Source organism: Corvus brachyrhynchos, unplaced genomic scaffold (genome assembly GCF_000691975.1).
Source record: "Corvus brachyrhynchos isolate BGI_N302 unplaced genomic scaffold, ASM69197v1 scaffold175, whole genome shotgun sequence".
NCBI classification, from domain to species: Eukaryota; Metazoa; Chordata; class Aves; order Passeriformes; family Corvidae; genus Corvus; species Corvus brachyrhynchos.
In genome coordinates, this window is record NW_008238448.1 from 5,123,138 (window position 1) to 5,137,747 (window position 14,610).

Here is a 14,610-nt window from a genome sequence, read left to right on the forward strand (position 1 = left end):
ATTAAGCTCTTGCAGACAAGTGGGTCAAAAGTAGAAGGGAGCAAAACTGAAACCAACACTGGCTCTCCTGGGTTCTTTGCTGCACTTAGATGGTTCATCTGATCTCTTAATGCAACTCTATGGTTCTCAAAAGCAGAGAGGAAATGCTAATGGGTATCTGTTGTAGGCACAGTGGTGGTGCTGCTGACTCTGCTGCATCAGGAAAAAGCACTCCTTCCAAGTGATGCCCTTCAGAGCATGGCTAAAATAAAATGAACTGTTGCTACAGTTCCCACAAAGAGCTGAAAAAGTTGCCTGGAGCTCTGCTTAAAAACCTGTGTAGCACATAAACAGCTCAAGATTTGCAGATCCCTGTAACCTGTATAGGAAGTAATCCTCTATTTGCATGAGCAAGAACTCTCTGACTAGCACACTTGGGGAGAGCAAAGGCCTATTTATTTTGTGTATCACTCAATTCCACTGATTTTCTGGCATGCTGTTTGGTGGGGGGGAATAGCTTGTAGAAGTGTGGTTTTTGTTGTGTGGGGCAGTGATTTGAGCATGTGGTAGAAAGGAGCCTGGAGGAATGGGGACAGACAAAGTGTAGATAGCTTTTTTTTTTTTCTCTCCTGTGTGGATGCATTGGGAAAGCCCAAGGAAATGACCCCATCTGCTTTTGTTTTGTTTTCTAACTGAGAACTAGTGGACAAACCCAGCAATATGTTTTCCCACTTTTGGACTGCCTAAAACAAAAGGTTTTAACTAGCATCCTTTTCTATTTATGAAGGATCTTTCGTCTGACTTTATCGGGAATGTGTTGAGCCTCTAGTACAGAAATCTTGGCAATTAAAACATTTTTCCCCCCGAAAGTCCCAAGCGCTGAAGCACAAGATATCCTTAGATAGGAAAGCTAAGAGTTCACGTGAGTTATGACTGTTTCAAAAACTACTTTTCCTTTTTATACAGTGGGAAGAAATTGGTGAGGTGGATGAAAACTACGCTCCGATACACACATACCAAGTATGCAAGGTAATGGAACAGAATCAGAACAACTGGCTTCTGACCAGCTGGATCTCTAATGAAGGGGCATCCCGCATCTTCATTGAGCTCAAATTCACCCTGAGGGACTGTAACAGCCTTCCAGGAGGACTTGGGACCTGCAAGGAGACTTTTAACATGTATTACTTTGAATCAGATGATGAAGACGGGAGGAACATCAAAGAAAACCAGTACATCAAGATTGATACCATTGCTGCTGATGAGAGCTTCACAGAGTTAGACCTTGGCGACAGAGTAATGAAGCTTAACACAGAGGTGAGAGACGTTGGGCCCCTAACAAAAAAGGGATTTTACCTCGCTTTCCAGGACGTGGGTGCCTGCATTGCCCTGGTTTCCGTGCGTGTGTACTACAAGAAATGCCCATCGGTAATCCGCAACCTGGCCCGCTTCCCTGACACCATCACAGGTGCGGATTCCTCGCAGCTCCTGGAGGTGTCAGGTGTCTGCATCAACCACTCAGTGACTGAGGAGGCACCGAAGATGCACTGCAGTGCTGAGGGGGAATGGCTGGTGCCCATCGGGAAGTGCTTGTGCAAGGCAGGGTACGAGGAGAAGAACAACACCTGCCAAGGTAAGGGTTTGCAGGGAGGGTGCTGTGTGAGCTTCCAAGGCGGTGTGCAGTCTGGGCTTTCTTCTGTTTCATGGTTTTTGTGCCTGGTTGAGTTGACAGTGGTGGGTCAGGTTCTCACTTCCTCTGAGGTCCTTTGAAGACAGAGGCTTTGGGTGGATGTTGTGGCACTTGACACCTATGTGCAGGTGCTTCTGGTGCTTACAGGGCTGAGAACAAAGAGAATCTGGCATTCTGCTATTACCTTTGGAGCACTGTACTGTTGGGGCCATGAGGCAATTGTAGTCTCAGCTGTTATTTAGAGATTTATGTTATTTTTCTTCAGTATCAGCATTTCCTTATGAGTCTTAGAAGCCTGGTTTCTTTTTTTCTGGACTGTACCAGGGAATGTTTGAAGTTAATCTCTTTATAGAAGATGCATTTTGTTTTTGTATTTGAAGGAGTATGTTTTTCTGTCTTTATCACTCTGTGGGGGGCTGGGTATTTGATGTGGTGTGAGTTGATTGATTTTCCTCTCTGGTAAATAATTTAATACAAAGCTGCTCAGCTGTTCAGAGTTAAACTTAAAGCCCCACTGATAAAAATGCTTTCATATGTGCAGAAGTTTTCACACAAGTAGCTGGCTGAGGTTCCCAAGTTGCTGGTCAGCACAGATCTCCTGAATCGTCAGAGGCCTTGTGCAAGAGATCTAGGGTATCTAAAGTTCAAGACCTTTAAAAGAATACTTACAAAGAACAGCAATAGACTCTGAGTATATGATCTCATTTTATGGTTTGTACTACATGCTTGTTTATAAAATCTGCCCTTCCATTGTAAATACGTAATAGCCTAAAACTAACTTGCTTGTAAAAGAGAAGGGTAAACAAATAAAGATTTCAATACAGTTTGCTTTTTGCAAAATTAATATATATTGGTCATCAGCCCCACCTTAATTGTCTTCTCTTTGCAGCCACTTAATAATGGATAATAATAGATACTGTGGGGAAGGCAGAGGAATTCCACTTCAACCTAAGTCTGTGTTGCATTTTCTCTTCACCTCACTCCAGACACTCATTATTGCTGTTTGTAGTGTGGTACAAAGAATAGATTAGTGCATTTCCACAGCAAACTGTGGCCTTGATCCTTTAGTCCTCGGTCACAGGCTTGTGCCCCTGGAGATAGTTCGAGTCTTCAAGGGCTGACATGGAGAGAAAATGTAATGTTTGAGAGAAATGTTTGTGTTGGAGAAAGCTCTGCTGAGCAGCATGTGGAGTGATTTTTGACCAGAATAGTCTCCTTTTTCTACAGATGTAGTCAGTACAACAAAATCTGTCTTGGCTTTGCTTTTGCTGTGCTAATAAAGATATTTCTCCTTTTTAGGGGGGAAGAAGAGACTGACTTGATGTTTGATACTGTACAAGGGGGGAGCTAAGATCAACATTATCCCAAGTTGAGGAAATACAGGCTACCGCAGACGAGGGATGTGGGTCAACAGATCAGCAAGGTTTTGCTTAATTATGGCAGAAAATACCATGTCACAAAGTGACAGACACTGGTTTACTGCTAGGTCTAGACACTGAGGTCAGTCCACCTGTAAGAATTTTTGGAGGAAAGGAGTCCTCTGTTGGTCACCTTTCAAGTCCTGTCCTCTGATGTTGCATGAGGATTTCTCAAAGCACTCTTAGAGGTCTCAAAAACAAAGAAAACACCATTAAAAAACCAACTAAAAACCAAAACACCAAACCCCAAAAACTACGGATTTAAACCAGAAATCTGAGACTATCACTGAAGAACCTGCACTGCCTGTAGAGGGGTTGCATCTCTGGCAGTGTTGAGATAGCAACCTGGGGTGTGCTTTCAGAAGGCCTTTGTGATTAAAGGTTGTGCTTTCCATTTTTGGGTATGGGTTGGGTTCTTTTTAATTTGCTTTTCTTAATCAAGAGGACGTATCTGGCCTCCCAATTTATGACCGTGTTGGGTAGGCCTGTGATCATAATTAGGAAGTGTAAAGATACTTTGTGGTGGTGTATCCCTGCCCTGTTCCTAAGGTATATCCACATAAATTACTCTTTACTTCACCTACAGCCTGCACCCTCAGCAGGAGTTTAGCACTTTAATTCCTCTAGAGGTGTTAAAGCCAGTAATTCTTTTTTGCGGGATAGCCCTAAATTCCATCACCAAATCAGTGGGACTCGAGTGCCTGTGGCAAATTTTGTTTGAGGACTCCATTTGGATGTCCTGTGTTTAACCCAGGTCGTTGTGCCAAGCATTCCCTGCTGGTTGGCTCTGAGATGCTCAGTTGATAGGAGGCATTCAGCCTTAGGCCGTTCAGGAGGTCCGCATTCAGCATGTATGGAGTTCGTGTTGATATCGCGTGTGAGTAAAATGCTTTCTGGTGTGGTTATTGTTACATTCACAAAAACGGGATTGTCTTCTAGGGCAGTGAAGTTAAACTTTGCATCCCTAAGCAGAGTAAGTAACACCAAGAAAGGTCCTGTGTATCTGTAAATGCCAAACTTTTTTTTCAGTCTGATTGATGTTAAGGAAATGCACTCCATGCTCCTGGCTGACATAATGATGGTCTTGGCACTCTGCTGTGTAGCTCTCACAAACACCTAAATAACTTCTGACCTTTGGTTTGTAAATCACTTGGGTGCATCTTGCAAGTGGTCTCCCAGTTTGCTTTCACTTAGTAAGCAGGTTTTTCGTGACCGTGCTTTGGGAAACATTTTCAGCCCAGAAGAGCCTGGCTTTGTTTATTAAAATTTCTACTGCAAAGATGACATTTTCTAATCTCTAGTGTCACGTCTGGACAGAGCAGACTACACTCTTTTATTAGAGGTGATGTAAATCCCAGTCATCCTCACAAACATATGGGAACTATTGAAATCCCTTCTGCCTACAAATCATTAATTGGCAACGATGTTCTGAATTCATCATCTTGTCAGCAGGGTTCCTGTTTGAAGAAGGCACTGACAGTAACAGCTGAGCAGTTTCTCTCACTGGGGACTCTGAGGTTGTAAATATGACATGGTCTAAGCTCCTTATATAATGTGCTCACCCTCTCAATTAATATAGGCAGCTAGGTAGGTAGTTACTGTGAAAACCCAAACTACTTGGATTTTTACACCTCCTTTGGCAACATGGCACATTTATCAGCAACTGCTAGGGACAGCTAGAGGTAAATCGTGACTGTGTTGGGACATGTTTGTAAAGGAACAGTGTTAAGGTTCATTATTCACAAGAATAAATTGCTATGCTAGTTACTAAGAGAAATGAAAGTGGTTGCTCTGTGAATTTCGATGCTGGTTTCCGGAGTGGTGGTTTGGTACCACTAAAGAGCTGATGGTTATGGGCTTTGCCTCGGTTCAGCTGGTGCTCTCTGAATGGATCCTTGAGGAGGTCTGCTAAGCCAGTTTCAAGTCTCCTAATGGTGGTCTCCACCCTAGGAGGCAGTACTCAACGAAAGCTGAGGGACAGATCCTAAAATGCTGTAAAAATTGGTTTAGTGCCGCTGACATTTCTGCCTTTATCCATTTAGGGGTTTGGCCAAAAAAATTATTATTATCCGCCCAGTCTGTGCTTTCCTTCTTCCTGCACTAGCATAGGTGAGTTTTATCGTAACTTCAGTTTTAGTTGCTTACTGTAAATAGCAGAGCTCACCATTGGGGTTTGTGTAGGAAATGAATACCGTGACAAGGACACTTTCTGGCACTTCTTGTATTCATCCTCACCTTCAGCCCAGTATGTTTTCAGTGAGCAGCAAGTACTTATTTTTATGCCTTTAAAGACAGTTGAGCCCACACTACTGGAAAAGAGGGGATGTTGACATGTTAAGCTAATGAGAGCCAAATACATTTGCAGTGGTGAGGTCCTGCTAGTGTCCAGTGGGCTGCAGACTAGTAACTGCAAGTGTAATTCATTTTGCAGAGCCTGATCTTTTTCAGATGACTTTATCGCTGAAGCACAACTTAATTAAATATTTGAGTAAAGAAGCAATGGAAGAAAAGAAAAACTACACAGAATGAGAGCCAAAGGGAAAAGGTGAGTAATGAGTTCAGGTCATGGCACTCTCCAAGAATCAGTACATGCTGTCATTTGAAGAGACATCAAAAGGAGTACAGCTGGTTTTAGCTAGCTAGAAGGTATAGGCAAGGTTACAGATGTTAGAGGTGGACAAAATAATGGATGAAAACTCAGTGATATCTTTCTTCACCCTTCCTATCTTCTGAGGAAGAACATTGAAACTGAGGGCTGAAGGAAAGATGGGCTGGGGTATGGTTTCTGGTTTTAGAAAGGAGCTGCTGCCAGAGAAAATACCTGGATATTTTTTTTTGTAAGACAACTCTAGAATGTTCAAGACCTTCTGCTGTCTTAAATACTAGTGTTTGTTTGATTATTTTTCCTTTAATCAACTTTGCAGAACATACCTCAGTGCATTTACAAAACCATATTTATTTTTGCTGATTGTTCATTACTTGTGTTGTGATTCAGCTGAGCTCTTGCCAAGAGAAATGAGTGTCTTACAGAAAACAAGGGCTGCAGAAAAACCTTGTGTTCACAGGTCTTTTAATTTGGACTTAATTAAAACTAATCGACATACATAGCTAGCTTATGTAGTTTAGAAGTTTACCTGCTGAATCAGTTCTTGGATGATTTTGTTGCTGGCTGATTGGGGGTGAAGCAGAGCTACTCATCTTCCTCCAAAAGCAGTGCAATCAGTGCAGATGTGTGACGGCACTTTCCCAGAGCAGTGATTGGCATTCTGTTGAACAGCCACTGGAAGGATATTCAGAGGCAATTGTTTATTTGCAGCTGTGCAGGGGCAAGCAGGCAGAGGCAGTGACCCTTGGCTGGTGAGGAGCAGAAGGCACCATCTATGGAGGGTTGGGAGACAACTGAGGATTTAAAAATGTAGTGATGGCAGAGCCATGCTTTTTGACTGTTGTGTTTCTGAGTCTGCACAGCAGCTATCGCAGAGGCCTGACTTGAGAATGAAACAGCTGATACCACAATAAAGAAAACCCTGTATATTTGCATATTATGTGTGATTTCCTCAGGTGACACAGTGCAGCTCTTCAGCCGTTGCCTTCCCTATCCCCTTATTTCTAGAAATGGAAACACGCTGCTGCACAGGTAACCTTATTTTGAAACTTGGGCTTTTGCTCCAGAGCAGCCACCGTTTCTATTTTTCCACCTGGTACAGCTGCAGTAGGGGGGCAAATTTTCTTCAGTCCACTCCACAACTTGCTTGCCTGCCTGTACTCCCTCAAGTTGGCTGAATTCTCTCTCTCTCTCTTTTCTCCTTGTTATGTATGCTAGAAAGGCAGCATACTGCTAAATCCTGCATGTCTTATGGGAGACTTCCCAGCTTGGACTCAGGTGGATAAGGCAAGTGTGCTTTTACCTTTGTAGTGGAGTGGAAAGCAAGCAAAGTCCAGGGATAAAAAAAATTAAAATCTCTTTTTAATTGTTCTACTGGGAGGTGATTACATGGCAAGAAAAACTTTGATGGAAATATTTGGTATATGGAGAATACTGAATTTGGAAATACAGTTGCCCCTCCAGGGAGTTCTTTGCCCATCATTCATACTTCTTGTGCGTTTTTCTGATTAAAACCAAATTGGCTGGGAGTATAGCATGGTAGGTGTTTATATAATTATGAGCTGAAGTACCTAGTTAATTTTAATTAGTCACAAACCCAGCCAGTGTCACAATAGCTGAATTTTTAGCCACACAGTGTGTATTATCTTTTCCAGTGTAAAGAAAGTCACTTGAATGCAAAATGCAGTTGTCACTGGAGGGAGAACAGGTTTTATTCTGTAGAGGTGTGTGTATGTACATATTTAGGTGGTTTGTTCTGCAGCTGAAATAATTAACAAGAGTGGGGAAATGTTTTGCACAGATCAAAATTGTATTGCAACAGGACTGATTAAATATTATTCCTTTTGTTTTGTGTGTGTATGGTTGCCCTCATTACTATAGGAGGCACAGTGTCCATCTATGTGCAATACATAACGCTTTACTAATGAGCTGTAACTTTCTGCACTACCTTGTATATCGTAACCCCTATGACTGAAGATCTTTTCCTTGTTCTGCAGCGATGCTTTTAGGCTGTTATTTTGACCAACTTAACCTTCCTGTTCTTTGCAGTGTGGCTGCTGTGCAGTCACCTTTCAGAAGGACAGTTAAGTACTTTATTCCCTTCACAAAGTATAGATTGAGCAGTGCAAATAAAATAAGGTTTAGAAATGGCTTCAGAATTGTAAACTGTGAAGGTCATGTTTGTTTCTTAGTCATAAGATATTTTGGAACAGATCTTTAGGGTATGCATTTGAGTCTGGTCCTTGATAACTAAATGATATTTACTTGAATGGTGCCTTTGTTTAGTTTTATCATTCTTGAATATACGGTGTCCATTGGTAGATCAGGGAATTTGTTAAATTATGGGATGGCAGAGGTGTTGCAGGACAAAAGGAGTGTTGGCCATGGTGTGGTTAGGTTCCTTTGATTGCCGTCTTCGACTTTGAATGGCTTGGTAACAGTTCACTTATTAATTGTAGTTTTTAGAAGCAATTAAGGACTCTGGAGAAACACTAGGGATAAAGTACATGGATATTTGTTGGCAACGCAGTGAATTTAATTGCCTTGATTTAAGATACAGCTTTCCCCAGCTGCCCACTCTGTCCCAGTGCTGGAAGCTGCTGCTGGCTCTGCAGGACTGGGTGGTTTGCTCATGACTGATGTGATCAGTGGAGTGCTTGTCTTGATGTCCTGGCCTGGGGGCACTCTCCCTGCATGGTGATCTGTAGCAGAAGGGTGGCTGCAACCACTTGAACTGCCAAGGGTCTACTAGAGCTCCTTTGTCAGAACCCTCATTCCACCTAATTTATATGGGGTATAAAATGAATTGGTCCTATTGTTTTGGTCATAATTTGGGTTTTCAGTTTTGTGTTTCTCGTTTAGAAACACTTAGCAGTAGTTAATGATGTGTTGACATTTCAATAATAAGCTTTTCTCTCTGCATGCTTTACATCTTGACCATTTTCTCTTGCTCTGGGTTAAAACTGAGGTTGAAATCCAGGCTCCACAAAAGCATGCTCCAGTTGTGTCTTGCATGAACAGATTCAGATCTTATATTATATTTCTTTAGTGGAATAAACTTGTATCTTTTACAAGGTAAGTGTTCAGTGGAATGAAGTAAGAGTAAAGAGACGGCGATACATATGTCTGTAGAAAGAGTTGAATCTGCTCTTCATCATAAAAGAGATACCCATTTATTTTACTGGAAGATTGCTCATTTTCTGTCACTGAAGAAGTTAATGTAGTATAAACAGAATTGTATCTATGAACAACACAGGGTTAAGATTGTATTGAGCATGGTTCTGATGTGCTTCCATTTTTGAATTCCCTCAGGGTGGTCAAGTGTTTGTTAACACTGGAGCAAACTCAGAGAGGTAGGCATTAGATAAACCCCAAAATGTACACCCAAAATAGATTAAATAAATAAATAAATAAATAAAACCAAGACAAAAGGGGCAATTCCAGGCTTGTGGATGTCCCTTATTACTTTCAAACCTGTCTTTATAAATTTATGTCCTTAAAAAAAAAAACAGCTGAAGTTTGAAGAACTAGGATTTAAGATGACAACTTCCTTCTCACTGTCACTGACAGTCAATCAATTTAATGCCAAGAAAAATTCTACTCCCCTTCTCCTGAAAATTCAGGCTTTAAGAGCTGCAGATAAGTGGCAGTATCAGGACAAATCCCCTGGCTGGGGGGGTGAAACAAGACTATCCCTGCCTGCATGCCTCCTCCTGCCACCCACAGTTCCATTCCTGGAAGCAGGATGGGTGGGAGAGGATACACATCAGCAGAGTGTCTGCATCTTCATGATCCTTGTACAGCCCGCTGTGGTGGTGGTGGGCTCAGCTTCCCTGACAGGGTTGCCTGACCAGTGTGGCACTGGAGGTGGTGCTGACTTAGGATGTGACCCATTCTTGCAGTGAGATTTGGAGGGGTATCATGAGCCAAGTCCTCATAGTAGGCTTTGAGTAGCTTATGAGTAGTTTTGCTGCCACTTGAGAAGTGAGTGTTTCTGTATGAGGAAAGAAGTAGTTAATACAGACTACTAAAACTGCTTCCAGGTCATACAATGGGCTTTTCTCTGTTGGATCTTGAACTACCCACTTTGTGAAGTAGGTCAGAGTCACTATTCCCAGTTTTACAAACGACAGCTTTGGGCTGGAGACTTGAGTTATTCAGTGCCATTCAGAGACTAGAACCTGAATCAGGATTTTGGGTATCAGTGCTGATCTCATGTGCTCTTTTTATGCTCTTAGACTAGCCTAAAACCCTTTTGAGATCATTCATCTCCAGGTGGATTCATTGGGAAGTAACAATGAACTTAACATTCTTCTAGAGATGGAATTGGGACAGAAATTGTCATTTCAAAAGGCTTGCTTTTATACATCAGTTAGATGCTTTCTTTCAAAAAACCACTTGGCCTGGAGGTGCATTTTCTGAACAGGACTCTCACATCAGCTAGAGGTTCTGCCTAGTGTGGCAGCTGTGCCAAGGAATCCATCTCTGCCCAAAGGTCCATTTCACTGTCAAAGCCTCAGCATTATTGAGTACCAGAGCCTCTGCATATATATAAAAAAGCATCCCCTGCCCCAGCAGACTGCCCAGTCCCTCTGCATGTGTGTGACTGGTATTACTGGAATAAAGCAAGCCTGTCTAGGGAGCCAACATGATCTTTGCTGAGCTCCAAGTGATGGTTGCCATCCAAGTGAGATGATGTCTCCTGCATGCACTGAGGAGTCGCTGTGCTGCAGTACTAATTCCACAAGTAATGCATTGGAGGTCTTACACCCAGTTGGACAGTCTGTCATCCCACTGCAGTGGTGACAGAGGTCACAGTGTTGCCTTCAAAAGCTGCCTGGAAAGGAAGCTTTTTAATTACTGCAGAGCATGGGGAATGTGCTAATTTGTAATTTGGCAGAAGCAACCTGCAGGCTGGAGCTTCCCAGCTCTGAACTGCTTCGCAGATAGCCTGCAACCCAGGCAGTGATAGAGCTAGGACTGTGGACTTCATTACTGCTGGGGCTCTGCACAGGTTCAAGAAGTGACAGCAACGTTGGAATCTTGGGACAGGAGCCAGTGTTTTATTAGTATAAATCCGAGGCAATTGGGCATGTTAATTACTGGAAGAAATTCACAGCAGGCAGGAAGAGGTCCACGATGATGGAGAGATGCCATGGATAATTGCCAAGGTCCACAGATGCCCTGTGACCCTGTGCTGCTGGGATTTCCTGCATTGCAATGGTTGACTTGGAGCAGATTGAGTGTTGTCACTTCAGGCTGCAATGTCTAGAGCAAAGTGCCTGCAGAGGGTATTTGAGGCAAAAATGGCTTAAGGCTAACAGAGTACTGTGGGAAAAACAATCATGGGACCTTCCAGTGCCAAGTCAGATGCTGGTCACACCATAGTAGGCATGAGTGTGCTGATAAGAGGTAAGAAGACAGGCGATGAGATTTCATTCTTCCTGTCCTACCTGGTTTTGGGTTTGCTTTTTACCCAAGCACTTGATGCTCTTTCACTGCCAGAGCAAGTGATCAGCAAGAGACTCTTTCTAGAAGTGAAATGCGTGGAAATGGCTGCAAACCTCTGAAGAAAAAGGCAGGTGTCTGTGTTGCAAAATAATCTTTTCCTCTCTGCCTACCCGAAGTCCTCAGGCAGGCTCAGATAAAAGCTTTCCTCCCCTCCCTGGGCACAAGACTGGCTCATATTATTTATTTATTTGTAAAGCTTTTTTTTTTTTTTTTTTTTTTTAGGACTTTTACATTATTTTTCTTTGCTCTCACAGTTCAAGCATGATTTAATGTGTCAAAACTAGTTTGCTTAGCCAGCCTTGATTGTCTTGCATACTTCCACTAAAGCAGGGCAGTCTTCCTTCCAGGCATTGCTGCTGCCCAGACAAATGAAGTGTCACAGCAGCTAGGACCTGCTCTTGCGTTGTGACAGCAGTAGCATCCTTCAACAAAGCTATCAGCAGGGAATTTAGATGGGGGTAATGCCTACAGATATGGCTTGGGTCAGGGCAGTGTGGGCCCACACAGGCAGATGTGGAGACAAGCTTATGCTCGAGAGACTTAATCGATCATTCATGTGCAAAGGCATTTTGGTCCAGATTGAGAGTCTAGCTAGTACAACAGAGAGAAAGGAACCATCCTGTTGGTGCCTGAACTAGTGAGCCTGGCAGAAATAACACTGAGAGACCTTGCTGCAGGGTAGTGCTGCCAGACTGATACATCTGGTTGCAGTTTCCTGGCAGAAATGAGTTGCAGTGTGATCTTTTGCTCTCTGTAGTCAGTGGGGATTTTATCATTGATTTTGGTGGGAGTGAGATGATAATCCTTTATGATATGTTAACTAAATTATTTCCTGGCCTAGATCTTTATTAAGTGTTGCGCTGACTGCCAGCAGAACACAGCCTATAGGAAAGAAATTTAGTTCATGATAATTGGTGTAACTCAGATCAGACCTATTTGTCAGCAAGTGGTCTGATCCTGATCTCCTCCAAACCTCCCAAATATCAGAGTTTCTGGTATTTTGTGGTTGTCTTTTTCTCGTCTCATGCAGGGGGACACAGGCTAAAGTTCATCCACCTGTTTCTGCACTGTTCTCCATTGAAAAGAGTAAGGAAGAGGTTTTGAATCACTCTTAATTAGTTTAAAATGGCATAGCAAGCCTTGAGCCTGCCTGCAGGATGTGGTGCATCATAGGAAGCCTTCCCTAAGGTGATGCTGTGTGCTCAACTGAGCAAGAGCTCTGCACTTGGCATCCTCATCATTGATGTCTTCAGGCTCTTGTCTCCTGGATGCCTCAGTAACACAGTACTCATCAGTCAGGTCAGATGTCTCTTGGTGTGTTTTTGCTAGGGTGTGTGGGATGGCTGCCAGATGGAAATCTGGTGCTCGGGGACTAGTGAAATGATTGTGTGAGTCTGTTATTGACTGAGCTCTGAGCATGGCTAATGGCATTGATGAGTTGTGTCATCCTGATGATGAAGGCAGTGGGTCATGCGCTGGCTCTGAAATGTAGTGTGTTAAGTGCACTGGTAGATGGGGAAAGTGTCCCTTGCCAAATCCTGCCCTTCCAAAGTATTGTGGGACTATTTGATTTGGTGGCCTCTTCTTTTCTCCCATTTTGTTTGTTTGGGGTTTTTTTGTTGTGGGTTTAGTTTGCTGTTGGTTTTCTTCCCAATAAAAGAAATGCTAGATCAGACCTTGGTGTGTAAAAACACTGGCCAGAGTTGTCTGGAAACTTGATTCTACGACTCTGTAAACTGACACAAAAAGCATTTATCAAGATGCCTGTGCATGACTCCTTCTGTGTCTTCAGTCATTCAGGTATGTGCAAGTCATTTTGCTGTACTTTGTGGGCACTGTGCACACAACTGAAAACACAATGCCTCTAATGTGGCATCTGTGTTTAATACCATGTGTAGCTCTGGGCTAAGAAGAAAGTGAATATTTTACAAGAAAAGCAAAACCAGCCCAAACTAGAATGAATGTTTTCAGATGGAGGCATTTGCTCTTCGGTTGGCGGCATAAAAGCACCAGCTTAAGGTTGTAATCACTCATTTTCAATGAGCTTACTGTAAGTATTTTACCACTCTGGTTGGGAAGAAGCAGAGGCAGCACAACAGTCACGCTGCAGTTCTGTCTGTAGGACTGAGTGTGCATTGTGAGATTTAGTGGGAGGCACGTTGTTATTGCCCACGTGCTGCTGGCAGGTGCGGGGGGGCCCATGGAAAGCCGAGCCAGAACATTTCAGGTGGTGGAGTCACCTTCGGTGTTTTGCACTGCGTACGTGCATGGAAACAGCATGGGCTGTGAATATAGAGAAACAAAAATACTCCTCCTGAAAGTTTATTGAGCAAAGGCTTCTGCTATAACAAATTCAAATTTTACAGGTTTCAAAGACTGATCTCCAGATGCCATTGGGAAGAGTGTCAGGCCACATTCAGATTAGCCTTATTGTTCCATAATATCTTACTGGAGTACAAGGTTAATTAGTACCATAGGCAATATGCATTATTCATCACAGCAATCAGGCTTTTCTTCTGTTGGTCTGTTGTATGCTGCAAATGTTTTCTCTTCCAATAACAAATCCTTGATATATAATTTTCAAATTTAATCCCGCCAAATCATATTTGTGATATATGAATTATATGGGCACTCTGATACATTTCAGGTGTCAAAAGTACTGTAATTTTAATGTTTAACTCCTGACTTGCTTGGGCATAGACCTGAAGGACCATGGGAGATACAAGATGATTTTATTAATGCCTCTCTTCAACCTGCCCCAAAGTGGGGATAGCACAGTGACACAAGTGGTGCAGTGGTTTGTGGCAGTAGTGTTTTCAGTGCTGATTATCAGCAGTATCTCTCTGCGGGTGTGAAGTGCTGAAGCCGTGTTGCTGCTGTGGTGCTGTGGCTGCCTGCAATACCTCAGCACAGATCTCAAGCATCTCGATTCCCACCCTGGCGTTTGTGGCGGGGGAAGGCTCTTTGTAGGAGGGTTAGGATTAGCCTTCTGTCAGTTGTACACACGTGTATTTAGTTTGTGGGTAGTTACTAGGAGAAAAGCTGAGACACAAAACTGGGTGACTTGGCTGAAGGTCCCACAAACCAATTTTGATGGAGCTAGGGTGCTCAGGCTTCCTGCTTCTGCCATCCTTGCTTCAAGATCATTAGCAATTTCTCTCATCTCTCTTGCTGTCCTGAAAAGGATTTAGGCATGAACTTCCTTTCTAACATGAGATGGTGTAGCCTCCTCGCACAGCTGGGCATGCCTTGCAAAGTGATGTTGTGCTGTCAGGGCCCCAGGGGATTAACTTGAATGAACTGACATGGCTGGAGGATAAATATGGCAGATTTCTACCCTAAATAGCGTGCGGCAGCAAATCCACTGCACAGGCAAGAAATGCTTGGGATTCCTTTGTGTTCAAATCTGC

General features: G+C 43.0%; 1 protein-coding gene across 7 annotated transcripts in view; it reads left to right on the forward strand.

Moving 5' to 3' along the window:
• Positions 1-14,610, forward strand: part of EPHA5 (EPH receptor A5) — a 175,065-nt gene that overhangs the window by 27,761 nt on the left and 132,694 nt on the right. For all 7 annotated transcript variants that reach the window (XM_017736819.1, XM_017736818.1, XM_017736817.1 and 4 more), the window contains exon 2: positions 946-1,609. In XM_017736819.1, the coding sequence (XP_017592308.1) occupies positions 946-1,609 (664 nt within the window). The remainder of the gene's footprint in view (positions 1-945; positions 1,610-14,610) is intronic.